Below are 21,600 nucleotides of genomic sequence, written 5' to 3' on the forward strand. Positions count from 1 at the left end.
AATAAAAATTTAAAAAAAAATAGGAATAACAAACATGCAAAAGCCATATACACCTGAGTAAATGTTGTCTTTCAAAGTAACATCCTAAGCTATATGCTTAATCAGCTAAGCATCACTGAAGATATTACTGGAGTTCTTTTTCTGAAACTGCCTTTGGAAAATGCTGAGCAGCTCCTCACTTGATTCCAGATTATTTTCCTAGGCACCGGATGGTCTTCCTTGCTTTCACAGCTTTTCCTGCATCCTTTCCTTTTGTTTTACTCTCCTTCTCTCAGCTTAGCTATGCCCTCTTCCTTTGTCCTCTGGAGGGCAGTGGGGCCAGGCTGGCAGGAAGTCTCCTGGTGAGTCAGAGTGATAAGCAAGAAACCTGTTCACTCATTGTCTCTTGGTAACACGGGTGCATGTACCAGCCAGGAAAGGCCAGGGGGACATCACAGCCTTTGAGTGAAGTGTCTGCACCACGGTGAGGAAAAGCTGTGTGACGGTTCACTTGCTCTTCACAGGTGGGTCTCTTTGTGGACTTTTTCGTGCGCCTCTTCACCCAGCTCAAGTTTGGAGTGGTACAGACATGTATCCTTTTCATGGCTCTTGGTGTTCCCAGAAGTCAGCAGTTTCTGCCTCTGCTTTCTTGTCCAGAGACTAGTAGACATGATCTAGTGAAGAGCTATTTATTAATCATTCGGTTTCATTTTTTAGTTACCATTGAAGGACACAAGAGGGGCAGCCCTGGTGGCCCAGTGATTTAGCATCACCTTCAGCCCAGGGCGTGATCCTGGGGTCCCGAGACTGAGTCCCACATTGGGCTCCTTGCATGGAGCCTGCTTCTCCCTCTGCCTGTGTCTGTGCCCCCCCCCCCCGTGTCTCTCATGAATAAAGGAATAAAATCTTTTTTAAAAAAAAAAGACACAAGAGGAAGACTTTAATAGAAAGAGACTCACATTATACCACAATAATGCCTGTTTGTCCCAATTACCTATAAACTCAATGTGGTTCCAATCAAAACTCCCAATCGAGTTTTTCGTGGAACCAGAAAATTCTCTTCCTAAATTTGTCGGGAAGAGTAAAAGGGCCAAAAGTAGTTGAGACAGTTTGGAACAAGCACGGGCGCTTGCCCTACTCAATGTCAAGGCCTGCATACTTCAAGATATGGTCACTGAAACTGCCCTATTGGTGCAGGAATTGTCAGTTAGGTCAATGGAAGATAACAGAGGAGCAGAAATTGGCTTGTGCATATGAAGAAGTAGGGTGAATGACAGAATTAAGTTGGTGAGGAAGAAATGGGCGTGATAAAAGATGCTGGGATGTTTTGGTGATCCATCTGGAAAAATATAGATTCTTACTTTGTACTATAAATTAATTCCAGATGGATTGAAGATGTAAATAGGCAAAACAAAACTTTCAGAGACTGTGATGTCAAGAGTAGGGAATAGTTTCTTAAAACTCCAGGAGGCACAAAGTGAAAGGGAAGAGATCGATAAACTTGACCATGTCAAATTAAGTTGGTTTTTCATACAAGCAAAAAACCCAAACCACAGCAGTAAAACACCATAAAGAAAGTGAAATACAAGTCCACGGCCTAGGAGAGGTTACTCACTGTATATTTAAGAGACAAGTAATTAGTATCTAGAACACCAAAAGAACTACAGATCAGTAAGAAAAAAGCCCAAACAGGGATCCCTGGGTGGCGCAGCGGTTTGGCGCCTGCCTTTGGCCCAGGGTGCGATCCTGGGGACCCGGGATCGAATCCCACATCGGGCTCCCGGTGCATGGAGCCTGCTTCTCCCTCTGCCTGTGTCTCTGCCTCTCTCTCTTTCTCTCTCTGTGACTATCATAAATAAATAAAAATTTTAAAAAAAAAGAAAAAAAAAAAGAGCCCAAACAGCCCAATAGAAAAATAAGCGGAGGATGTGAACAGGCAATTCTCAGAGGAGGGAAATGGAATGGTCAGTAAATCAACCTGTAGAAGAGGTAAGGGGAGCCCTCTTACCACTAACCAAGGAGATGCAAGTTAAATAGCAAGATACACCCCTTCTGACTCCCCAGCCCTCTTTCCCATGTGGACCTTGGACATGTACAAAGATGTTCATTACAGCTTTGTGATTGCAGAAAGGTGAAATCACACCAAATGGGACAACAGAAAAATTGTAGTGTGCACATACAGTATAATTTTTTTTCCTCAACGATTTTATTTATTTATTTATGAGAGACACAGAGACACAGGCAGAGGGAGTAGCAGGCTCCATGCAGGGAACCCGACGTGGGACTCGATCCCCGGTCTCCAGGTTCACACCCTGGGCCAAAGGCAGGCGCTAAACCACTGAGCCATCCAGGGATCCCCTATGCAGAAGTTAAAATGAATGGACCAGAACTGTGTAGATCAATATGGCTAATTCTCAGAAACTTGATGTTGAAGGAGAAAAAAAGGAAATTGTAGAATGTGCATAAAGTGCAATCCCATTTTAGTTTTAGAGACACAACAATACGGCTATGTATAAAAAGGCATAGGGAATGAGACTTAGTACAGCATGCAGCTCTTGATCTTGGGGTTGTGGGCTTGAGCCCCATGTTGGGTATAGTAATTACTTAAAAATAAAATTTTAAATACATATAGGGTAGATCTACAATAGTTTTAGGTTAGTGGTTTCTCCCAGGGAAGAGAGGGAGGGAAACAGGATTTGTTTTGTGGTATCTAACATTTTAATTTTTTAAAAAAATCTGGGGCAAATATGGCATAACGTCAAGATTTGTTAAAGAGAGGGATGTAAGGGGAAGGTTGTTTGTTGCTTTTTATACCATTTGAAGTATTGATTTGAAATGTTGGGGTCCAGGAGCAAATGGTCAAAGGATTCTTGAGACATTTTTGGTGCAAAAATGGTGGTTTTATTAAAGCACAGGGACAGGGGGAACCCTGGGTGGCGCAGCGGTTTGGCGCCTGCCTTTGGCCCAGGGCACGATCCTGGAGACCCGGGATCGAATCCCACATCGGGCTCCCGGTGCATGGAGCCTGCTTCTCCCTCTGCCTGTGTCTCTGCCTCTCTCTCTCTCTCTCTGTGTGTGACTATCATAAATAAATTTAAAAAATTCAAAACATAAATAAATAAATAAATAAATAAATAAATAAATAAATAAATAAATAAATAAATAAATAAAGCAAGCAAGCAAGCAAGCAAGCAAGCACAGGGACAGGACCCATGGGTAAAAAGAGCTGTACCAGGATTGTGAGGAGTGATTGATTATATTCTTTTAATTTGGGAGAGGTTAGGGATAGCGTTAAGTCTTTAAGGAATTTAGAAGCAAGGTCTGTAGGACCTTGCGGGGCTAGCTGCTAAGATAAGATTATTTAGTACTGTCTAGTAAAATCCTAGTCAGATGGATACCAGTGGGCCATGTGCTTGGAGGATGATTGCTAACCTGTAGCTTGATGAGGGGGGGGGGTGAGGGGCACAGTGGATAGAGATAAAGGAAGTTTCCAAGGGATTTTCATATGTTAAAGACAACTTATGGGATCCTGGGGATCCACTAATGTCAAGCTAAAGCTGCTTTTCCCCCTCTAGCTAGCAAAGCATTAGCATGGAGGCTGCTAGCTCCTCAAGAAAGGTCACTCTGCCTGCCTTAAGTATTTGTCAGTGCTGCAAGTTGTCAGGAAGTTTAATTTTTTTCTACATTTCTTTTCCTTTCATTCTCCACATCAGTATTTCATAATTTTTTTTTTAAGATTTTTATGTATTCATAAGAGACACAGAGAGGCAGAGACACAGGCCGAGGGAGAAGCAGGTTTCCTGCAGGAAGCCCGATGCGGGACTCGATCCCAGGACCCGGGGTCATGACTCGAGCCAAAGGCAGACAGACGCTCACCCAGTAGAACATGTTAACTCTTGATCTCAGGGTTGTGAGTTCAACCCCCATGTTGGGTGTGTAAAGATTATTTTAAAATAAAACCTTGGATCCCTGGGTGGCGCAGCGGTTTAGCGCCTGTCTTTGGCCCAGGGCGCGATCCTGGAGACCCGGGATCGAATCCCACGTCAGGCTCCTGGTGCATGGAGCCTGTTTCTCCCTCTGCCAATGTCTCTGCCTCTCTCTCTCTCCCTCCCTCTCTCTCTCTCTCTCTCTCTCTCTCTCTCTCTCTCTCTCTATCATAAATAAATAAATAAATTTTTTAAAAAAAATTAAAAAGATTTATTTATTTATTTGACAGCTGGGGTGGGAAAGGGGGATAGAGAGAATCTTAAGCAGACTCCCCGCTGAGCATGGAGCTATTTTGGGGCTCAGTCTCCCCAACCTGAGATCATGGCCTGAGCTGAAATGAAGAGTCATGCCTGGCATTCAGCTGAGCCACCCAGGCACCCTCTGGTTTTCTTACTCAAGTTTACATTGGAGAACAGGAAGATGTGCAGTAAGCAGCCAACATGTTTTAGAAGAAGAGACACTGCACTATTTCCTACCAGTGATGGAGGGATGCCCCTGACTGGCAAGCGTGTTTTCCTTAACCCCGGGTCTGTAGCGGTGGAGGAATGCAGCCAGAAAGGCTGCCTTGCGCTGTCCCTCCTTGAGCTCTTGGGTTTCAACTTGACCTTTGTCTTCTTGGCAAGCCTTCTTGTCCTGATTGAGGTGAGGTGGTGTGGGTTTTGCCTTTTGGCTGATGAGGTTTGGGATTCCTCCATCTTCGCTTCTGGAATGTCAGGAAACTGAATTAGCCTTGGGATATAGATTTCTGCAGAAAGCGGCCCCTCCTACACTTAGAGTTATTTCTGTAAGTAGAAGTTCGGCCTCTGGTGAAATGACAAAGGAAAAGTCTGGATTAGGAGGGTGGTTCTCAACCTCAGGAGCACATTAGAATCACCTGGGCAGCTTTAAAAGTGACTTTAAATAACTTTAAAATACTTTTAAAAATAGCTGCTACCCAGCTCTAGTGAGTGAGATCAGAATCTCCGGAAGCAGGAGTGTCTGCATTAGTAGATGCACGGCCCCCAGGTGATGCCGAATCACCAGAACTTGTTAGGGGTGCGGCTGTTCCTGTTGCCCCTCAGACCTGCCGAGTCAGAAACCCAGGGTGGGGCCCAGCATCCGTCTAACAGACCCACCAGGGGATGCTGATGCTTAAGGAAGACGGGCAGTTCCCCCTTGTTAGCAGGCCACAGAACCGGTGGACTTCTATTTCGACTTCACGGGCATCCTTCTCTCCCCCATCAGCCGGTGGCAGCAGGCTCCGGGATACCCGAAATCAAGTGCTATCTGAATGGTGTGAAGGTGCCCGGGATCGTCCGTCTCCGGACCCTGCTCTGCAAAGTCTTTGGAGTGCTGTTCAGTGTGGCTGGAGGTGAGGAGGGTCTTTCTGACCTTTAGTCTTCCAAGTATTCAAGAGGTGAAGATGACAAGAGGTCCTGCGTATATAAATTAAGTAGATTTGGATTTGAAAGGCCTGTCTTCAAACAGATCTCTGCCCTGCGTATTGATGGGTTATTTTTTAAACGTAGACCATGTTAGTAAGTTGCCGGTCAGAGATATCTGACCAACACACACTTAGCTTTGAAGTGGAATGACCGTTTGGTTAGTGGAGTTAGCTTTTAGCAAAGTCAGCAAGATTTTTGTGTTAACAACCAGAGAGTAAATATCCTAGGCTTTTTGGGCCAAGAGGCAAAATGGGAGGTACGATGTAGGCACTCAAACGTATATAACCGTTTGAAATAGATCCATGTGAGGACGTAAAAGCCGTTCTTAGTTTCCAGGCTGTAGAAACAGGCATCGAGCCTGTCTTGGCCCACAGACTAGAGTTTTCAGACTCCTCATTTTAAAGAGTAGTTCTTCTGATTTGATGAGAATTTGACTCTTTATCTTACAAAGTCACGTCATCACCTCTGTTGTATAGTGATCGAGAGAAAGGTCTACCTAGCAAAGGTCTCCTAACCAAGAGAGCTTTTTGTGCTGACTTGATGGTCTCCCCGTTTTCCACCTGTCCCCAGGGCTCTTTGTGGGGAAGGAAGGCCCCATGATCCACAGTGGAGCAGTGGTGGGAGCTGGTCTCCCTCAGGTAAGAGCTGGTGGGCTGGGAGGACAGGTCCCTTGGCAAGGGCCCTTGGGCAGGGCCAGGTCCATGGTTAAGTTTGTAACAGATCCATCGGGAGCACCTAACATGGCCTCGGGAGCTGATGTCGGTTTGGGTTGACGTGAAACTGCTGTGGTCACCCAGGAGAGTGGGTAACCGCTACCCCCGGGTTTTAACAAGGCCCTGCTGAGTACTTGGAGCGGCGACAGGACACTGAGAAAGTGTTCAAGTGAAAGTCACCTGGTACCACAGGCCAGTACTGAGCACCGGCCCATCAGGGAGTTGATAGATCACCTCAGCTGCCAAAACGTGCTGCCGAACCCCAAGGGGTTGGATGCGCGGACCGGGCCGGTTCCAGACCCGGGTCTATGGTGAGGCCATTGGAAGGAGCACAGGAATGTTAGCTGCTGCTGTTTGCTGAAGTGCTTTCTGGGCCAGAGTCTCTGTGTAGCAGCTTCTTTCTTCCTTGGAGTCACTGCAGGGGTTTGCTTGTCCTCATCCTCCCCATTCTCAGTTGAGGAAACCAGGGCTTAGAACTGGCTCGGGCCTGCAGAGCGCCCCTTCTTAAGGCTTATTCCAGATCCCTGGCTGCAAGTTTGAGACGTCTCTGTTCCTTTGAACCGCCCCTTGTAGGTGGTTAGTTCTCGGGCCATCATGGGAGGGAGTCGCTGTGGCTGTGGTCCGTTGACAGAAAGGAGAGAAGACTCTTTCGTCCAGAGTCCATCTGTTTGTCTCTCTTTTGTGACTGCATCCTCTCCTTCATGTCAAGCACCTGGCCTACCAGAAGTGGGCTGAGAGGCCGAAGAAGGCTAGGGGAGGCTAGGGGAGGACGGGTGGCAGCGTGAGAACTTGCTGGGCCCATTGGACGCTGGCTCCTTGAGCCCCTTCCACACCCACATCCCCTGATCAGAGCCCACTTCATCTTCAGCAGCAGCTTTCATTTCCTCCTTCCACCCAGCAGTTTCCCCTTTTTCTGTCTGATGTGTTGACTATGTACCAAATGCAATTTCCAAAGATCCTAGAAATCTGAGGGGCGAGAAAAGAAGTTCCTCCCAGAAGTAACGATTTTTTTTCCACGTTGCTGTTCTGGCCTCTTCCTTCTTGCAACACATCTGCCTGAGTGTGCTGAGGCAAAGGGGACCTTCTGGTGCCTTGGCTTCCTGCAGCTCTGGTCCCTGTGGGCATTCCCCCCCCACACACACACTGTTTTCTCTTTCTCTAGTTTCAGAGCATCTCCTTACGGAAGATCCAGTTTAACTTCCCCTACTTCCGAAGTGACAGGTATGGAAACTCAATCCAGTTCATTTCCTGCCCCTCGGATCCAACTACAGTCACAGTAGCTGGCTCACCGGCTGCCCTGCTGGGCAGGCTGCGTGCAAGACCCACCTGTTAGAATGGAGGGGGGGCTTTGATGCTTCTGAAAATAAGCACAAGGGCCAGGCTGGCGTCGTAGCTTCTATTTTGTCAGGACATAAGGCCTAGAACCATCTCAATGAAGATGGTCCAATATTGAAAACACTACCAAGAACATCCACAGGTGTATTATCAATAATGTGTTTTATATTCCAAAGTGATGTTCTTGGTCAGCCGCCTTTCTGGGTTGGAAGGTGTTGTCTGGGTACTTTTTCGCCCGGTGGGATTTGCGTGTGTACTGACGTGCGCACCCTGCCCAGCCTTTGGAATCAGGGCCCCAAGTTCAGAGTTGTCCTCCTACTCATACTGGGATTCCCGTAGATCACTTACCCACCCCTCTGCGTGTAACCAGCACTCTGACGGTGTCACTGATGCTGTGGCTCTCCGGGAGAAAGATCTGGTAAGAGCACAGCTCACACGGCCGGAAGTCTGTGCTCTGGTGACGAGATCCCACGTTGAGAGCGGACTGACGTCAGGGAGCCCCTCCGACTAAGGGGAGGGTTTGGGTAAACCATATTTGCTGGTGAGTCTGCCTACCAGACACCTGCCCCTCGTAAGCCCTGACTGTTCGTGGGTCACGGGTCCCAGTGTTGGTGGACAAGGAAGTGAACAACTGCCTTTTGCCTCCTGAGGACTCTTGCTCTTCTGGGTAAATCACCTCTCCGTCTTCTCCCCTCAGAGACAAGCGAGACTTTGTATCAGCAGGGGCGGCTGCTGGAGTTGCTGCAGCTTTCGGGGCTCCCATCGGGGGTACCCTGTTCAGTCTGGAAGAGGGCTCGTCCTTCTGGAACCAGGGGCTCACGTGGAAAGTGGTAAGGAGCACTTGCAGTGAAGCCTCTCCTAAATTAGCCACTGCCTCCAAAACGAAACTGGACTTCTCTTACGTGGTACAGTTACCTGTCGTTTTGATGAAACCAGGAGAGTTGACTTTGTCAGAAATATCTTTGTTCAATGGAATACTACTTAGCCATCAAAAAATAAATCTTGCCACTTGCAAAGATGTGGATGGAACTAGGGGGTATTATGCTAAGTGAAATTAAGTCCATCAGAGAAAGACAATCACCATACAATCTCACTCCTATGTGGAATTTAAGAAACAAAACAGGATCAGAGTGGAAGGGAGGGAAAAATGAGAGAGCGGGAGACAAACCACAGGAGACTCTCAATCGTCACTGGAGGGGGGGGCGGGCTGGGGTAAGTGGGGGATGGGCATGAAGGAGGGCACGAGATGTAAGGAGCACTGGGTGTTCTATAGGACGGATGGGTCTCGCCTACTTCTGACACTAATAATAAATTATACGTTAATTAATTGAATTTGAATTTTAAAAACTAAAAAAAAAAGAAATTCCTTTGCTTTAGACCAGTAAGTCCAAGCCATAGGCTTTTCTGTACTTTTCATATTAAGGCCTCCCATCCGTTGTCTCTTGAGAAACCATGTGGCGTGAGAACTGGAGACCAGCTGGGGGCAGAGGCAGACAGGCAGTGGCAGAGGGTGGACTTGAGCCCTGCCCAGTCCCCGACCTGAGGCTACCCTGTTCCTCCTCTTGTAGCTACTCTTCCTTGTAGCCACAAGCTCTAGTCCATAACAGGCTCTAGATAAATAGGCTCTCCCGGTAGGCTGCTGAGTGCACACCCCTTACAGCCTGATTCGCAGTTTTCCGCACCTCCGGTGCGCCCGCTGAGGGGGGGTCCCAGGTCTCCACGCAGACCTGGAGTTTCTTCGGGGTTTCTGTGGGGGAGCAGGAGGTTTCCTGAGGCCCCGAGCACCCAGGAGGAAGTAGGACTTGTCTCTACTGAGTGTTCCTGTGTTTGTCACCTGTCTCCTAGCTCTTTTGTTCCATGTCTGCCACCTTCACCCTCAACTTCTTTCGTTCTGGGATTCAGTTTGGAAGTTGGGGTTCCTTCCAGCTCCCCGGATTGCTGAACTTTGGCGAGTTTAAGGTACGTTTCATCCTTTCTTCCATAGTTTTTGGGGTCATGGGGGGTTTTTTGGTTTTACTTGACCCATGAAAAATGCTCTTATTAATAAGTAAAGTACCTGAGAGCAGTTGTCAGAAGGGTAGGTAGAGCTTCTAGTGGGGCCTCTCTGCCTCGTTAGACGCCTGTGCATGCTCAGTGCTCGGTGCGGGCAGGCTTCCAGCACTGCATTGGCTCGCGTAGGTGGAAAGCTCGCCTCTTATTTCTGTCTTCTCTGCTTCTGTCCCTTCCTGTTCTCATGGGCACTCTGGTTTTTCTCTCTCCCTCCCTTGCCCCTTGTCTCAGTGCTCTGACTCTGATAAAAAATGTCATCTCTGGACAGCTATGGATTTGGGTTTCTTCGTCGTGATGGGGGTCATTGGGGGCCTCCTGGGAGCCACATTCAACTGTCTGAACAAGAGGCTTGCAAAGTACCGTATGCGAAACGTGCACCCGAAACCTAAGCTCGTCAGGTACCTGGTCGCCTCCCCCAGCCTGCTGTGGCTCCCTGAGCTTCCTGTGGACCAGGCCATCCCTCCCGAGGAAGGCACTCGTGCGAGCTGACTCTGCTTCCCACACCGGCTTGATTTCATGTCTAAGCCTAAAAATGTAGACCGGGTCCTAGATCTACTCTATTTGTCAGACAGGCCAAAAGTCTGAGTCTGAGCTTAATTTATATCAGAGGTGCTGGTTGCCTCCCAGCCACGAGGACACACGGCAGAGTCAGAAGGGTTGATGAGACTCTTGCCCCGGGACCTAAAATGGAAGGCCGTTGTGTTCCTCAGAGGGAGAGGAAGTGGGTGTAGCAGCCCATGTCTCTGGTACCCACAGCTGACGTACAAATTGCCAGGATAGAGCAAGTCGCTGGTAAATTCTGCACGTGTGCTCTCTTACTCGGGCTGCTGTGCATGCTCTTTGGGGGAAATGAGGGTTGGGGGTAGACAGGGCTGTGTTGTTTAGTTCCCGAGGCTGGGGGGGTCTTTCTGTTCTGTGGTAACAGCTGTGCTTTGCTTCCTAGAGTCCTCGAGAGCCTCTTGGTGTCTGTGGTAACCACCGTGGTGGTGTTTACGGCCTCGATGGTGTTAGGAGAGTGCCGACAAATGTCTGCTTCGGGTCAAATCGGTAATGACTCCTTCCAGCTCCAGGTAAGCGCTGCGCACCTGCCGCCTTTGCCCTATTCCCACAAAGAAGATGATTCCACAAACGTGTGATTGGCCTCTGCTTACAGCCGGGAGAGGTGTTTCCTTGCTCCATGCCTGTATCCGGTTGCTAAGAGTTAGAGGAATCCGCAGGAGTCTTTTCACTGAAGAGAAAAGACTGTCTTCCTCTTGTCTTTCTCTGTCTTTTTCACTTCTATGAAGAGTCATGGTCATCGTAGAAGGAAGCTCCTCTCTCTCTCTCTCTCTCTCTCTCTCTCTCATTCTCTCTCGTTCTCTCTCTCTTTGTTGAACAAAAGTAACTGGATGGGGATCCCTGGGTGGCGCAGCGGTTTGGCGCCTGCCTTTGGCCCGGGGCGCGATCCTGGAGACCCGGGATCGAATCCCACATCGGGCTCCCGGTGCGTGGAGCCTGCTTCTCCCTCTGCCTATGTCTCTGCATCTCTCTCTCTCTCTGTGTGACTATCATAAAAAAAAAAAAATTTAAAAAACAAAAGTAACTGGAGACAAGCTCAGGAAGCAGACAACTGCTTCTTCACCAAACCCCAGTTTACTCTTACCACTTCACCCCTGAATGGTGCCCACCAGCCTCACCCCCATGGTTGTGAGCATCACCCTTGAGACAGGGAGAAAGGAATGTCTGCCTCAGGGGGATCAGTGCTCTGGCTCTCTGGGCATCTTGTTCTTACTGGGTTTGGGTTCTGGCCTATGCTCTATTTCCATTTCTCCTCTCTTCCTAGGAATATGTAGTACTTTCTAGAACCTTTTCTTGAAAGAGCAGAGGCAGTGAGGGAGGCATTCCAGCTTATTACTCTGCCCTCATAATCTCTGGTCCAAGCTAGTGGCTCTGAGAGCTGCCTGTGGTCAGCCAGATGCGTGGTTCTGGCCCCTAGGGGCGAGACTCAGGAACGGTCCCTAAGTTTCTTGTCATCTTGTTGCCCCTGCGGAGCTTCGTGGGGACTTTGTCTTGGATGGCTGCCCCTTTGGTGTCCCCAGGAATGTCCATGAAGAGCAACAAGTGTTAGATCGGAGGTTGCCAAACGTGGCCCATTGGCCAAATGTGGCTTTGGCAACTGCTTGTTTTTCTGTAGCCCTCTAGCTAAAGAACGGTATTCACGCTCTTTTTCCTTCGGCGCGCCACTGAAGATCTGGTGTCGCCATGGGTCGCCGCCCCGCCCAGTGTTACCGGTACTGTAGGAACAAGCCGTATCCAAAGTCTCGCTTCTGCAGAGGTGTCCCTGTTGCCAAGATTCGCATCTTTGATCTGGGGCGGAAGAAGGCAAAAGTGGATGAGTTCCCATTATGTAGCCACATGGTGTCAGATGAGTATGAGCAACTCTCCTCCGAAGCCATGGAGGCTGCCCGTATTTGTGCCAACAAGTACATGGTGAAAAGCTGTGGCAAAGATGGCTTTCACATCCGAGTGCGGCTCCATCCCTTCCATGTTATCCGTATCAACAAGATGTTGTCCTGTGCTGGAGCTGACAGGCTGCAGACAGGTATGCGAGGTGCCTTTGGGAAGCCCCAGGGCACAGTAGCCAGGGTCCACACTGGCCAAGTCATCATGTCCATCCGTACCAAGCTGCAGAACAAGGAGCATGTGATTGAGGCCCTACGCAGGGCCAAGTTCAAGTTCTCTGGCCGCCAGAAGATCCACATTTCCAAGAAGTGGGGCTTTACTAAGTTTAATGAGGACGAATTTGAAGATATGGTGGCCGAAAAGCGGCTCATCCCAGATGGCTGTGGGGTCAAATACATCCCTAATCGTGGCCCCTTGGACAAACGGAGGGCTCTCCACTCATGAGAACCTTGCACCACCCGAACCCTATTCATGCCCACCAATAAATCCTGCTTCCTGTCAAAAAAAAGAAAAAAAAGAATGGTATTCACACTTTTAAAGAGTGCTTAGGAAAAAAAAGAATATACAGCAGAGACTCTGTGGCCTACGAAATCTAAAATTCTTACTATGTGGCTATTTATGGAAAAAATTCACCAACCTCTGTTACTTGCTAATACTGAGGCTACCTCATTACAGAGCAGTATTTTCTAGACGCATTCTGTGGAACCCTGATGCATATGATTCAAAAACAAATGGAAAAGGATCCTGTGGTCTAAGGGGTTAGCCAAAATTAAACGAATTGCTTTTATACAGGACATTCTAGGGCCTTTAAAATTCTGTAAGTGTTACAAGTGTTTGGAGTATTTCTTGTGCGCCAGCTGTCCCACCAAGCACTCACGTACATGACTTCGTGTGGTCTTTACCACCGCCATGCTGGCTGCTGTTATTATCCACGTTTACAGAGGAGAAAACAAAGTGAGGCCTCTCTTTTTATTTTTCTTGAAACTTTCTTTGAGAGTCTGTGAGAGAGCAGCAGAGGGTGAAGCAGGCTCCCCACTGAGCAGGGAGCCCGATGTGGGACTCGAGGACCCAAGGATCATGACCTGAGCCAAAAGCAGACGCTTAACCGACTGAGCCATCCAGGCACCCCACAAAGTGAGGTCTTGACCTGCTCTCACAGGGGATAGTATATGCCATGAGGTCAGCATTAACGTATTTCACAGGTGAGGCAGCCAGAGCATTGCAGAATGAAGTGCCGCTCCCACGGTCGCTGTAGAGTGGCCATCTGATGCTGGAGCCTCTGCTCTGCCTTCAGCAGGTCCTCTGAGCTCCAGCAAGTGCTGTGATGCATCTCCGCGCATTCGACGCAGGACTCTTTCCAGGGAGCCCCTGGGCCTGGTGTACCCCCCGACATGGTTTGGGAAACCCTGCACGTGTGGATCATCCCGTGGTCGCCTCATTGCGAGCCCCACACGTTTCTCCTTTGGTTGCTCGTCTCTGCCAGGTTCCACCAGGAGGGGGCACTGACCTGCTTCCCTTGGCGGTCTTCAGCCATCCTGCCCAGGCAGGCCCACCTGGCAGGACCCCCATCACCTAGTGTGGTGATAGTGTCCACCCACATAAGGGTATCTCTACAGCGTCCCCAATAGACTTGAATCCAGGAAAGTCCATTCCTTTTAGTGAACCGCGTACTAACACTCTGTGTGTGTGTGCGCTGTGGTAAATGTGAAGTATACCAACTGCACCGTTGGACACTATCAGCTACAAAATAAGGACTGTCCTGCTCTGCTGTGTCGGGTACACTTGGACCCAAGCTCGAGCTTGTAAATAAATCCTCGTGTGTTTGCAAAAAATAAAAAAAATAAAAAATAAGGACTGTCCTACTCCAGCGCCTTTGCCCCTGATGAGTCAGGCAAGGATCAGGATTCCATTGTCCTGCACAAAATGGTGGAGAGAGCAAGAGGTCTGAGATATGGAAAAATAACCTATTTTCCCAGGTTGGGTTTTGTTCAGCCAGCTGGGCCTTGAAGGGAGAGGCAGGAGCATCCAGGCCCCATGTGGGAGTGTGTTTTCTTCTGCAGAAAATTCAGGGCAGGGATCCCTGGGTGGCGCAGCGGTTTGGCGCCTGCCTTTGGCCCAGGGCACGATCCTGGAGACCCGGGATCGAGTCCCACGTCAGGCTCCCGGTGTATGGAGCCTGCTTCTCCCTCTGCCTGTGTCTCTGCCTCTCTCTCTCTCTATCATAAATAATTAAAAAAAAAAAAAAAAAAAAAGAAAATTCAGGGCAGAGGCCTTTTCCATTTGGAGCCAAAGTTGGGGTGTGGGGTCAGGCGGTACCCGGGCCTGTCCTCCACCATCACCTGTCAACTCCCAGCTACTCACCTGTCACCTGCCTCGTCTCCCCCACAGTGCACGGGGCTGTTGGGCCAGACTTCCAGGGGTATCACTTACAAAATTAGCACTGGGAGGGGAAGCAGAGCCAGATCCATGGTGTTTCATTGTCATAACTCAAGCGCCCTCATCCCAGGTCTGTCTTTCTCAAAGTGTAAGGAATATAGTCTCATGGTTGACTGCTCTTGGCTAGAGATGTATTTTTTTTGCCACCTGTCTCATCTCCCAGTAAAGCTTGCAAGCCAGACTTTCTCCACCTCAGCAGAGACCTGCCACTCCAAGACTTTGAGCGCCCTGGTCACGTATGCGGACTTTGTACTGCCCTTGTACTGACTTTTTGATCCCTGTGTCTTAGGTCTCGTCAGAAGATGTCAATTCAAGTATCAAGACCTTTTTTTGTCCCAATGAGACTTACAATGACATGGCCACACTCTTCTTCAATCCCCAGGAGTCTGCCATCCTTCAGCTTTTCCACCAGGATGGTGAGTATCTGGGAGCCTGCCCGTTCTTGGGTGACTGTTTTCTTTCTGCAGGGAACAGATGATGGTTCCTCTACACCTTCTGTTGGCCCATAGTCACAGCCAGGCTTGCCCTCAATTCTGATCAAAATAGGACTTTTCTTTTGTACTAGCAACCCAGACAAGGCTAGAGTCTCTGCCTCCAGTGTTGGAAGTGAACTGGTTGGGGTGTGGAAGGATGGGCCAGGGCAGCCGGGGACCTGGTGGCACCTGGTGGTGGAACTCAGGTTGGTTCTTGCCTCGCAGGTACTTTTAGCCCAGTCACTCTGGCCTTGTTTTTCGTGCTCTACTTCCTGCTCGCATGTTGGACCTATGGCATTTCTGTTCCAAGTGGCCTTTTTGTACCTTCCCTGCTGTGTGGAGCTGCTTTTGGACGTTTAGTGGCCAATGTCCTCAAAAGGTAAGTGTGTGCATGTGTGTGCGAGCATGGCCATGTGTGCACATGCACACGTGTGCAAACCTTGTCACTCTAAGCCGTGGTCTTGGTTTCTCTCTTGCCCAGCTACATCGGCTTGGGCCACATCTATTCGGGGACCTTCGCCCTGATTGGTGCCGCAGCTTTCCTGGGCGGGGTGGTCCGCATGACCATCAGTCTCACGGTCATCCTGATCGAATCTACCAACGAGATTACGTACGGGCTCCCCATTATGATCACTCTGATGGTGAGTGCGCCCCCTCTGGGCCTCTCTCAGGCACAGGGCCGAGCTCAGCCCCTCAGCAGCCTCTTTTCAAGTCTTTCCTCTGTGTTTCAGGTGGCCAAATGGACAGGGGACTTTTTCAACAAAGGCATTTATGATATCCACGTGGGCTTGCGGGGCGTGCCGCTACTGGAGTGGGAGACGGAGACGGAAATGGACAAGTGAGGCTCGCCCTTCTCTTCTGTCCTGGTTGCAGAATGTATGACCTCGGGCCCGAGGGTGGGGAGTGGTGTGCATCAGGGAGTGGGGTGGGAGTCCAGTGAACTGGTAGGTAACTACGGAAGCAGTGGGGTGTCGTGGCAGCTGAGGGCCGGAGGCGGGCAGCTGCTGCATGGTTTGGTGTGGCTCCCATGGCCTCCTGGTTCAACATGAACGCAGGTCTCTGATCAGGTCTGCGTTACGACCGGATGTTTCCGCTAAGGGTCTGCTGAGCCCTGTGAGAACCAGCCTGCCCCACGCGTGCCCAAGGAAGTGTCATGCCATCAGCAGTGATTATTCTGGGCACAGTCACCGATTTATCCATCAGCTTGCAAATGGTTTGGGCCTCCTGTGTCTGGGGATCCCACAAGGCCCTTACAGTCCAACAGAGGGATCAGCAAACTTCTGTAAAGGGGCCACTGGTAAATCCTTTCAGCTTTGCAGGCCACGTGGTCTCTGTCACAACTCCTCAGCTCTGTCACCGCAGTGCGGACAGAGCCATGGACGATTGGTAAATGAGCAGGAGAGGCCAGATTTGACCTGGGACCTGCGGTTGCCCCCTGGTCTAAAGGGGTAGCCCCCCGCCTTTTTTTTTTTTTTTTTTTTTAATCTGGTAGTACCATTAGCAATCCGTGATAACATGAGGAATTGCCACAAAGGGCTGAGGAAGGGATGGCCAGTCCCCCGGGCAAGTAGGTGAAGTTTGTGCTGAGAGGACATTTTGTGTTGAGCTGAGGGGTGAGGAAAGGCCCACCGGCTTGGCAGAGCAGGGAAGGGCATTCCAGGCCCGGGGAAGGGCACTTGCCGAAGGATTGAAGTACCAAGGAATGCGCGTGTGCAAGTAACTGCTAGAGGTGGCTCAGAAGGTGTGCGGGAGAGCCAGGACTCGCTCCTGGGGCACTGTGGGCTCTTGTGAGGCTGGACGGCTTTCCTCCCTCCCCCAGACTGAGAGCCAGTGACATCATGGAGCCCAACCTCACCTACGTCTACCCACACACCCGCATCCAGTCTCTAGTGAGCATCCTGCGCACCACAGTCCACCACGCCTTCCCGGTGGTCACGGAGAACCGGGGCAACGAGAAGGAGTTCATGAAGGGCAACCAGCTCATCAGTAACAACATCAGGTTCAAGGTACGGCAGCCGGAGGGAACGGTGGACGAGAAATAAGGCGCTCCCTGACGCACGCACCTGCTAGTACTTGGCACACCCCGTAGATGGGGGGCGCCGGTGGGCTCTCAGGGAGCATCAGCCTCCTTGTTCGTGTGGCAGTGAGTGTAGACGTGACTGCAAGTGTGGACTTTGCTGGCCGTCAGGACACGTGTCCATTCTCACCCACGTAAATGCGTGGATGGAATTTTTTGTCCTAGTTGGCATTGTTTGTGGTGTGTAAGTGGTTTCAGGAGCTTTCTAGAGTTGCCTAGGCAGAAATGGACTTTGGCCTTCTTAAGACAGAGAGAAATCAGCTGGAAGCTGCAGGGCTGACCGGGGAGCTGGGGGACCAGAAGCGGCGCGCTGGGTGTGCAGGCAGCTGGCAGACCCCGGAGGGTGTTGGGAGGCGTGGCCACCAGCCTTTGCTCCTGATTTGAAATCCAGGCAGAGGGAGAGTCCCGTGTGCCCACCGTTGGCTCTGGGGGCCAGGCACACGGACGGTCCCACCATGACATCACATGGGAAAGGGCTCCCCCTGGAGAGTCGAGGTGCTGTTCTCAAATCAACGGAGGGGGGACGTTGGGCTGGTCTGCACGCCCTGAGAGCGGAGAGGCTCCCTGCAGCCCCGGCCCGTGACCCATGGCGAAGACGTCTTGCCCTTGCTGTGTCGGCATAGGCTTGGCCCCACTGGACCCGCATCCTTAAGCTACGGAGGTGCCGCGGTGGCGTGCTGTGCCCAGCAATCCGTGGCCTCCCTGGTAGAAACCTCTGTCCCCATCACCCGTTCCCACGCACAGAAATCCAGCATCCTCACCCGGGCTGGCGAGCAGCGCAGACGGAGCCAGTCCATGAAGTCGTACCCGTCGAGTGAGCTACGAAACGTGTGTGACGAGCACCTCGCCTCCGAGGAGCCCGCCGAGAAGGAGGACCTCCTGCAGCAGATGCTGGAGCGAAGGTGAGAGCACAGCCCCCCGCCGCGCGGGCACCTGCTCGCAGGGCTCAGGAAGGGCCAGCGCTTTGCTCTGAGGCAGCTCCCGAGCTCCCTGGGGATTCGGGGAGCTGGTCAGGGACGTGGGGGCAAAGCAAGAAGCAATCCTGCTGAGGGTGTGCTAGGCAGCGTCTGGTTTTTATATAACAGATACACTCCCTACCCCAACCTATACCCTGACCAGTCCCCGAGCGAAGACTGGACCATGGAGGAGCGCTTCCGCCCTCTGACCTTCCACGGCCTGATCCTGCGGTCACAGCTTGTCACCCTGCTCGTCCGAGGAGTTTGTTACTCTGAAAATCAATCAGTGAGTCTCTCTGGTCTGCGCTGGGATTCTGGAAGGCACGGGGTGGTAGGAGCACGGGAACAGAAGTGGACCTTTGGGAGTCTGTGCCGGCGGGCTGCTGTCCTGTGCTTGTGCAGCCAGCCCCGTGGTCCCCTCGGCCGTGGCCGGTGCCTGTCAGGTGACACGCAGTGGGGGGCTCCCCCAGGCCCCCTGACAACCGCTGCCCTTGTAGCCTGTAGGCTTTTAATAGACTTTGAGTTTTTTTAAAATGCTGTTCTCCCCACTAATTTTCTTTCATTTGGGTTTTGTAGAGACAAGTGGGAGTGGGTGGGGTGTGTTGTTCAAAGTGGTCCCTCTCGTGACCTGAAGGCCTGGCCATCCCCACACACATCACCCCCTGTAGACAAAGCCTGCAGAGGTTGCCCAGAGGCCTGCTTTCCAGACTGACTGTCCTGCTTGAGCTCTTGCCCACAGGAGCACAGGAGGGCCGAGGTGGGCTGCGTTAGAGGCCTTGTCTGAAGGCAGAAACCAGCCAGTGCTGGCCTGATGGAGCAGTGGGAGCTGCGTGCCGCTGGGCGGGCGGTGGGCGGAGAATGCAGCGTGCAGAGTGGAGCCGCGGGGAGAGTGACCAGTGACTTGTGGCCACTGCGCCCAGCCTGAGACCCTGTGGTGTGACCCGGGTGCCCTTGGAGGGCTGAGGGCAAATGCGGGAGACGCGGGATGCAGGGGCGGGAACAGAGCCGCTGTGTCCAACTGCCACAGACCAGGTGGCTGCAAGCAGGAGGAACGTGTTTGTCCGTAGTTGTCAAGGCCGGAGTACAAAGCCCGCACGTCAGCGGGGCCTTGGCTTCCTCGTGCGTGGAGGCTGCCAGCCATGCCTGGCTCTCCTTGACCGTGGGTCTGCCGCTGCAGCCTCTGCTCCCGAGTCACGTGGTGTGCTCCCTGTGCGCCTCTCCTCTTGATACTGTCAGTGGACTGGGGGTCACCCCATCCTGCCTGCCCTCTTCCGAACTGGCTTCTGTCTGCAGAGACCCTGCTTCTGACGTGGCCACACCCACAGGGTAGCAGGAGTTAGTGCTAGTCAGGCGTGTCTTTTGAGAGATACACGTCAACCCACGGGAGCTGGTAGGTAGCTCTGCTCTCACGTAGACTCCAGGGCAAGCCGTGTGCACCTCACAGACGGAGAGAAGCAGGTTCAGAGAGAGTAGGAGGTTCGCCAAGGGGCACAGCGAGGCTGGGAGCTGGCCTCGGGCCCCGGGCCTCTCACGGCAGAGCCCCCGTTCTGTACCACCTCGCAGCAGGTGGGGCTGTGGACGTGGAGAGGGAGGGGCTGTAAACGTCCCCGACGGTGGCTGTACCGGGTACAAGGACGTGTCTTGGTTGGGATTGCAGAGCGCCAGCCAGCCGCGCCTGTCCTACGCCGAGATGGCTGAGGATTACCCACGGTACCCCGACATCCACGACCTGGACCTGACGCTCCTAAACCCGCGCATGATTGTGGTGAGCAGGGCTGTCCCCGTGGGGCCGGGCCCCTGGAGGTGGCCAGCAGCCTGTCCTGCACGGAGCCGACCGCTGCTCGTCCGCGTGTTCACGCCTCGTCCAGGGCAGGGCGTGAGTGGCCACAGGTGACTTGTGTTGTCTTCTCTGCAGGATGTCACCCCATACATGAACCCTTCGCCCTTCACCGTTTCACCCAACACCCACGTCTCCCAAGTCTTCAACCTGTTCAGAACGATGGGCCTGCGGCACCTGCCCGTGGTGAATGCCGTGGGAGAGGTGAGTCTGGTTTCCAGTCGTGCCTGCGGCTGTGCCTGCTTCTGGAAGGACCCCGTCCCCACTGTGTGAGTCAGGGCTTCCCACCCAGGAGGACCCAGGAGGACCCGTCCGCCACTGCCCCCTGCACGCCCTCAGCTCGGCCAGCAGGTGTCGCCAGTGTCGCGAGCGCGGGGCGTCCAGGGCGTCCGGGGCATCCCTGGCCGTCCTCCAGTCCTCCGTCCTCCAGTCCTCGTCCTCCAGTCCTCGTCCTCCAGTCCTCCGTCCTCCAGTCCTCCGCCAGCTCCTGCTCTTCCCGCCGGGCCTCGCCGGGCCTGCGCCTCCTGGAGGAGGAAGGGGCTGCTCCCCACCCGTCCTGGGCACCCAGGACAGTAAATGAGGGAATTTCCAGCAGGGCGCTCAGAATTTTAGAAGATCCAATTAGGTACGACTAGTAATCAGTGCTACAGACTTTCCTGGGTTTTTTTTCTTGGAACTCCTCTTTTTCCTCATCACATGGCTGTTTAGTTGTTAAAAAAGAAGAAAAAGAAAACACAGGGCAGGATAATATGAACAAAAGAGCAGTACCCAGCGCCCACCGCACAGAGGTAGCCACAGTCCTCCTAAGGTAGATCCTTTGGTGTTTTTCCCTCTGCGTCGAGGAGAGATTTTACGTATCAGGACCTAACGAGAGCGTCACCGCTGTGTGCACGGAGACCCGCCTGGTCTGGGCGAGCTGCGGGAGATGCCTCTCCGCGGCGGGAAGCGGTCGCTGATGGTGTCTTAATGGGCTCGCTGGCGTCCCGCTGGCCACAGCCCTCTGGTGGGCGGTATTTAAGGGTCGCCATCACCCTCGTGAGGCTTTTGATGCCCTTACGCTGCCAGTCTCCCCTCCGGGCAGTGAAACCTCAATAAACAAGCGCCGCCCAGCAGGACGCGGGCACAGCGCAGCCTGTCCTGCTCTCCTGGGCGCGTGGTTGCGCCGATCAAACTTGGTTCCTCGAAACACGAGCCCGCTGACAGTTCTAACAGGCTGTGGCGTGAAGCGCCAAGTCAGTGGCCGCCGTGAGCAGCTCAGCTTCTGCGCACACAGGCCCTGTCACCAGAGGGGCCGGGCTGCTCCCTGCACCAGCGGTTCTGACTGCACGTCGGTGGGGGCCCCGCAACAGGACTCCACGCTGACACCGTCCGCCTGCAGACAGCACCAGACCCCGCACGTTCGGGGCTCAGCCTGACAGGACTGGGCCACCCCCCCACCCCCACCTCCGCTGCCGCCACTTCAGACGTCAATCAAAAGTCCAGGTTGTCGCCTGTGTTTCTGGGCAGGTGGCAGTAAATTGGAGGTTCCTGTGCTCTTCTGCTCCTGGAACTCAGGAGAGCAGTTTCCTTAGCAGGTTCCCAGTGTGCCCAGGAACGGCCAGGTGGAAGAGGCCTGGGGCAGGGATGGGGAAGGGATGCCAAACTTCCACACCGTCTCCCGCACACGATGCTCCTGGCACCTTACGTGCTCGCCAGCACAGACGTTCTCCAGTGTTGGTAGCTTCATTACGTACGTACACGTGATTGAAGACATTGCGGCCATTGGTGATTGATTCGACCTCCGGCCGCTCCCCACCCCCAGATGGGGCTCGGGGCTGGAACAGCCAGGCCTCTGCTCACATGGTTGGTTGCCCTGGCAACTAGCCTCCATCCTTAGGGGCTTTGTAGAAGTT

At 52.4% G+C, this 21,600-nt stretch overlaps 2 protein-coding genes across 4 annotated transcripts in view; both read left to right on the forward strand.

The window, feature by feature from the left end:
* CLCN6 (chloride voltage-gated channel 6) overlaps positions 1-21,600 on the forward strand; it is a 35,525-nt gene that overhangs the window by 10,354 nt on the left and 3,571 nt on the right. For 2 of the 3 annotated variants that reach the window (XM_055331850.1, XM_055331851.1), the window contains exons 5-22: positions 504-570; positions 4,502-4,608; positions 5,191-5,317; positions 5,961-6,028; positions 7,266-7,324; positions 8,136-8,268; positions 9,284-9,397; positions 9,719-9,885; positions 10,431-10,557; positions 14,655-14,781; positions 15,064-15,217; positions 15,320-15,479; positions 15,570-15,676; positions 16,658-16,844; positions 17,660-17,817; positions 18,001-18,157; positions 19,529-19,636; positions 19,787-19,912. In XM_055331850.1, the coding sequence (XP_055187825.1) occupies positions 504-570; positions 4,502-4,608; positions 5,191-5,317; positions 5,961-6,028; positions 7,266-7,324; positions 8,136-8,268; positions 9,284-9,397; positions 9,719-9,885; positions 10,431-10,557; positions 14,655-14,781; positions 15,064-15,217; positions 15,320-15,479; positions 15,570-15,676; positions 16,658-16,844; positions 17,660-17,817; positions 18,001-18,157; positions 19,529-19,636; positions 19,787-19,912 (2,253 nt within the window). Of the gene's footprint in view, positions 1-503; positions 571-4,501; positions 4,609-5,190; positions 5,318-5,960; positions 6,029-7,265; positions 7,325-8,135; positions 8,269-9,283; positions 9,398-9,718; positions 9,886-10,430; positions 10,558-14,654; positions 14,782-15,063; positions 15,218-15,319; positions 15,480-15,569; positions 15,677-16,657; positions 16,845-17,659; positions 17,818-18,000; positions 18,158-19,528; positions 19,637-19,786; positions 19,913-21,600 lie in introns of those variants that run through there. The other variant, XR_008665272.1, reaches the window with a different exon arrangement.
* Positions 11,117-14,158, forward strand: LOC129513652 (60S ribosomal protein L10-like). The gene has a single exon (XM_055331852.1). It carries the CDS (start codon positions 11,729-11,731, stop codon positions 12,371-12,373), a length of 645 nt encoding a protein of 214 aa, XP_055187827.1. The 5' UTR covers positions 11,117-11,728; the 3' UTR covers positions 12,374-14,158.

Source organism: Nyctereutes procyonoides, unplaced genomic scaffold (assembly GCF_905146905.1).
Source record: "Nyctereutes procyonoides isolate TBG_1078 unplaced genomic scaffold, NYPRO_anot_genome, whole genome shotgun sequence".
Classification (NCBI taxonomy): domain Eukaryota; kingdom Metazoa; phylum Chordata; class Mammalia; order Carnivora; family Canidae; genus Nyctereutes; species Nyctereutes procyonoides.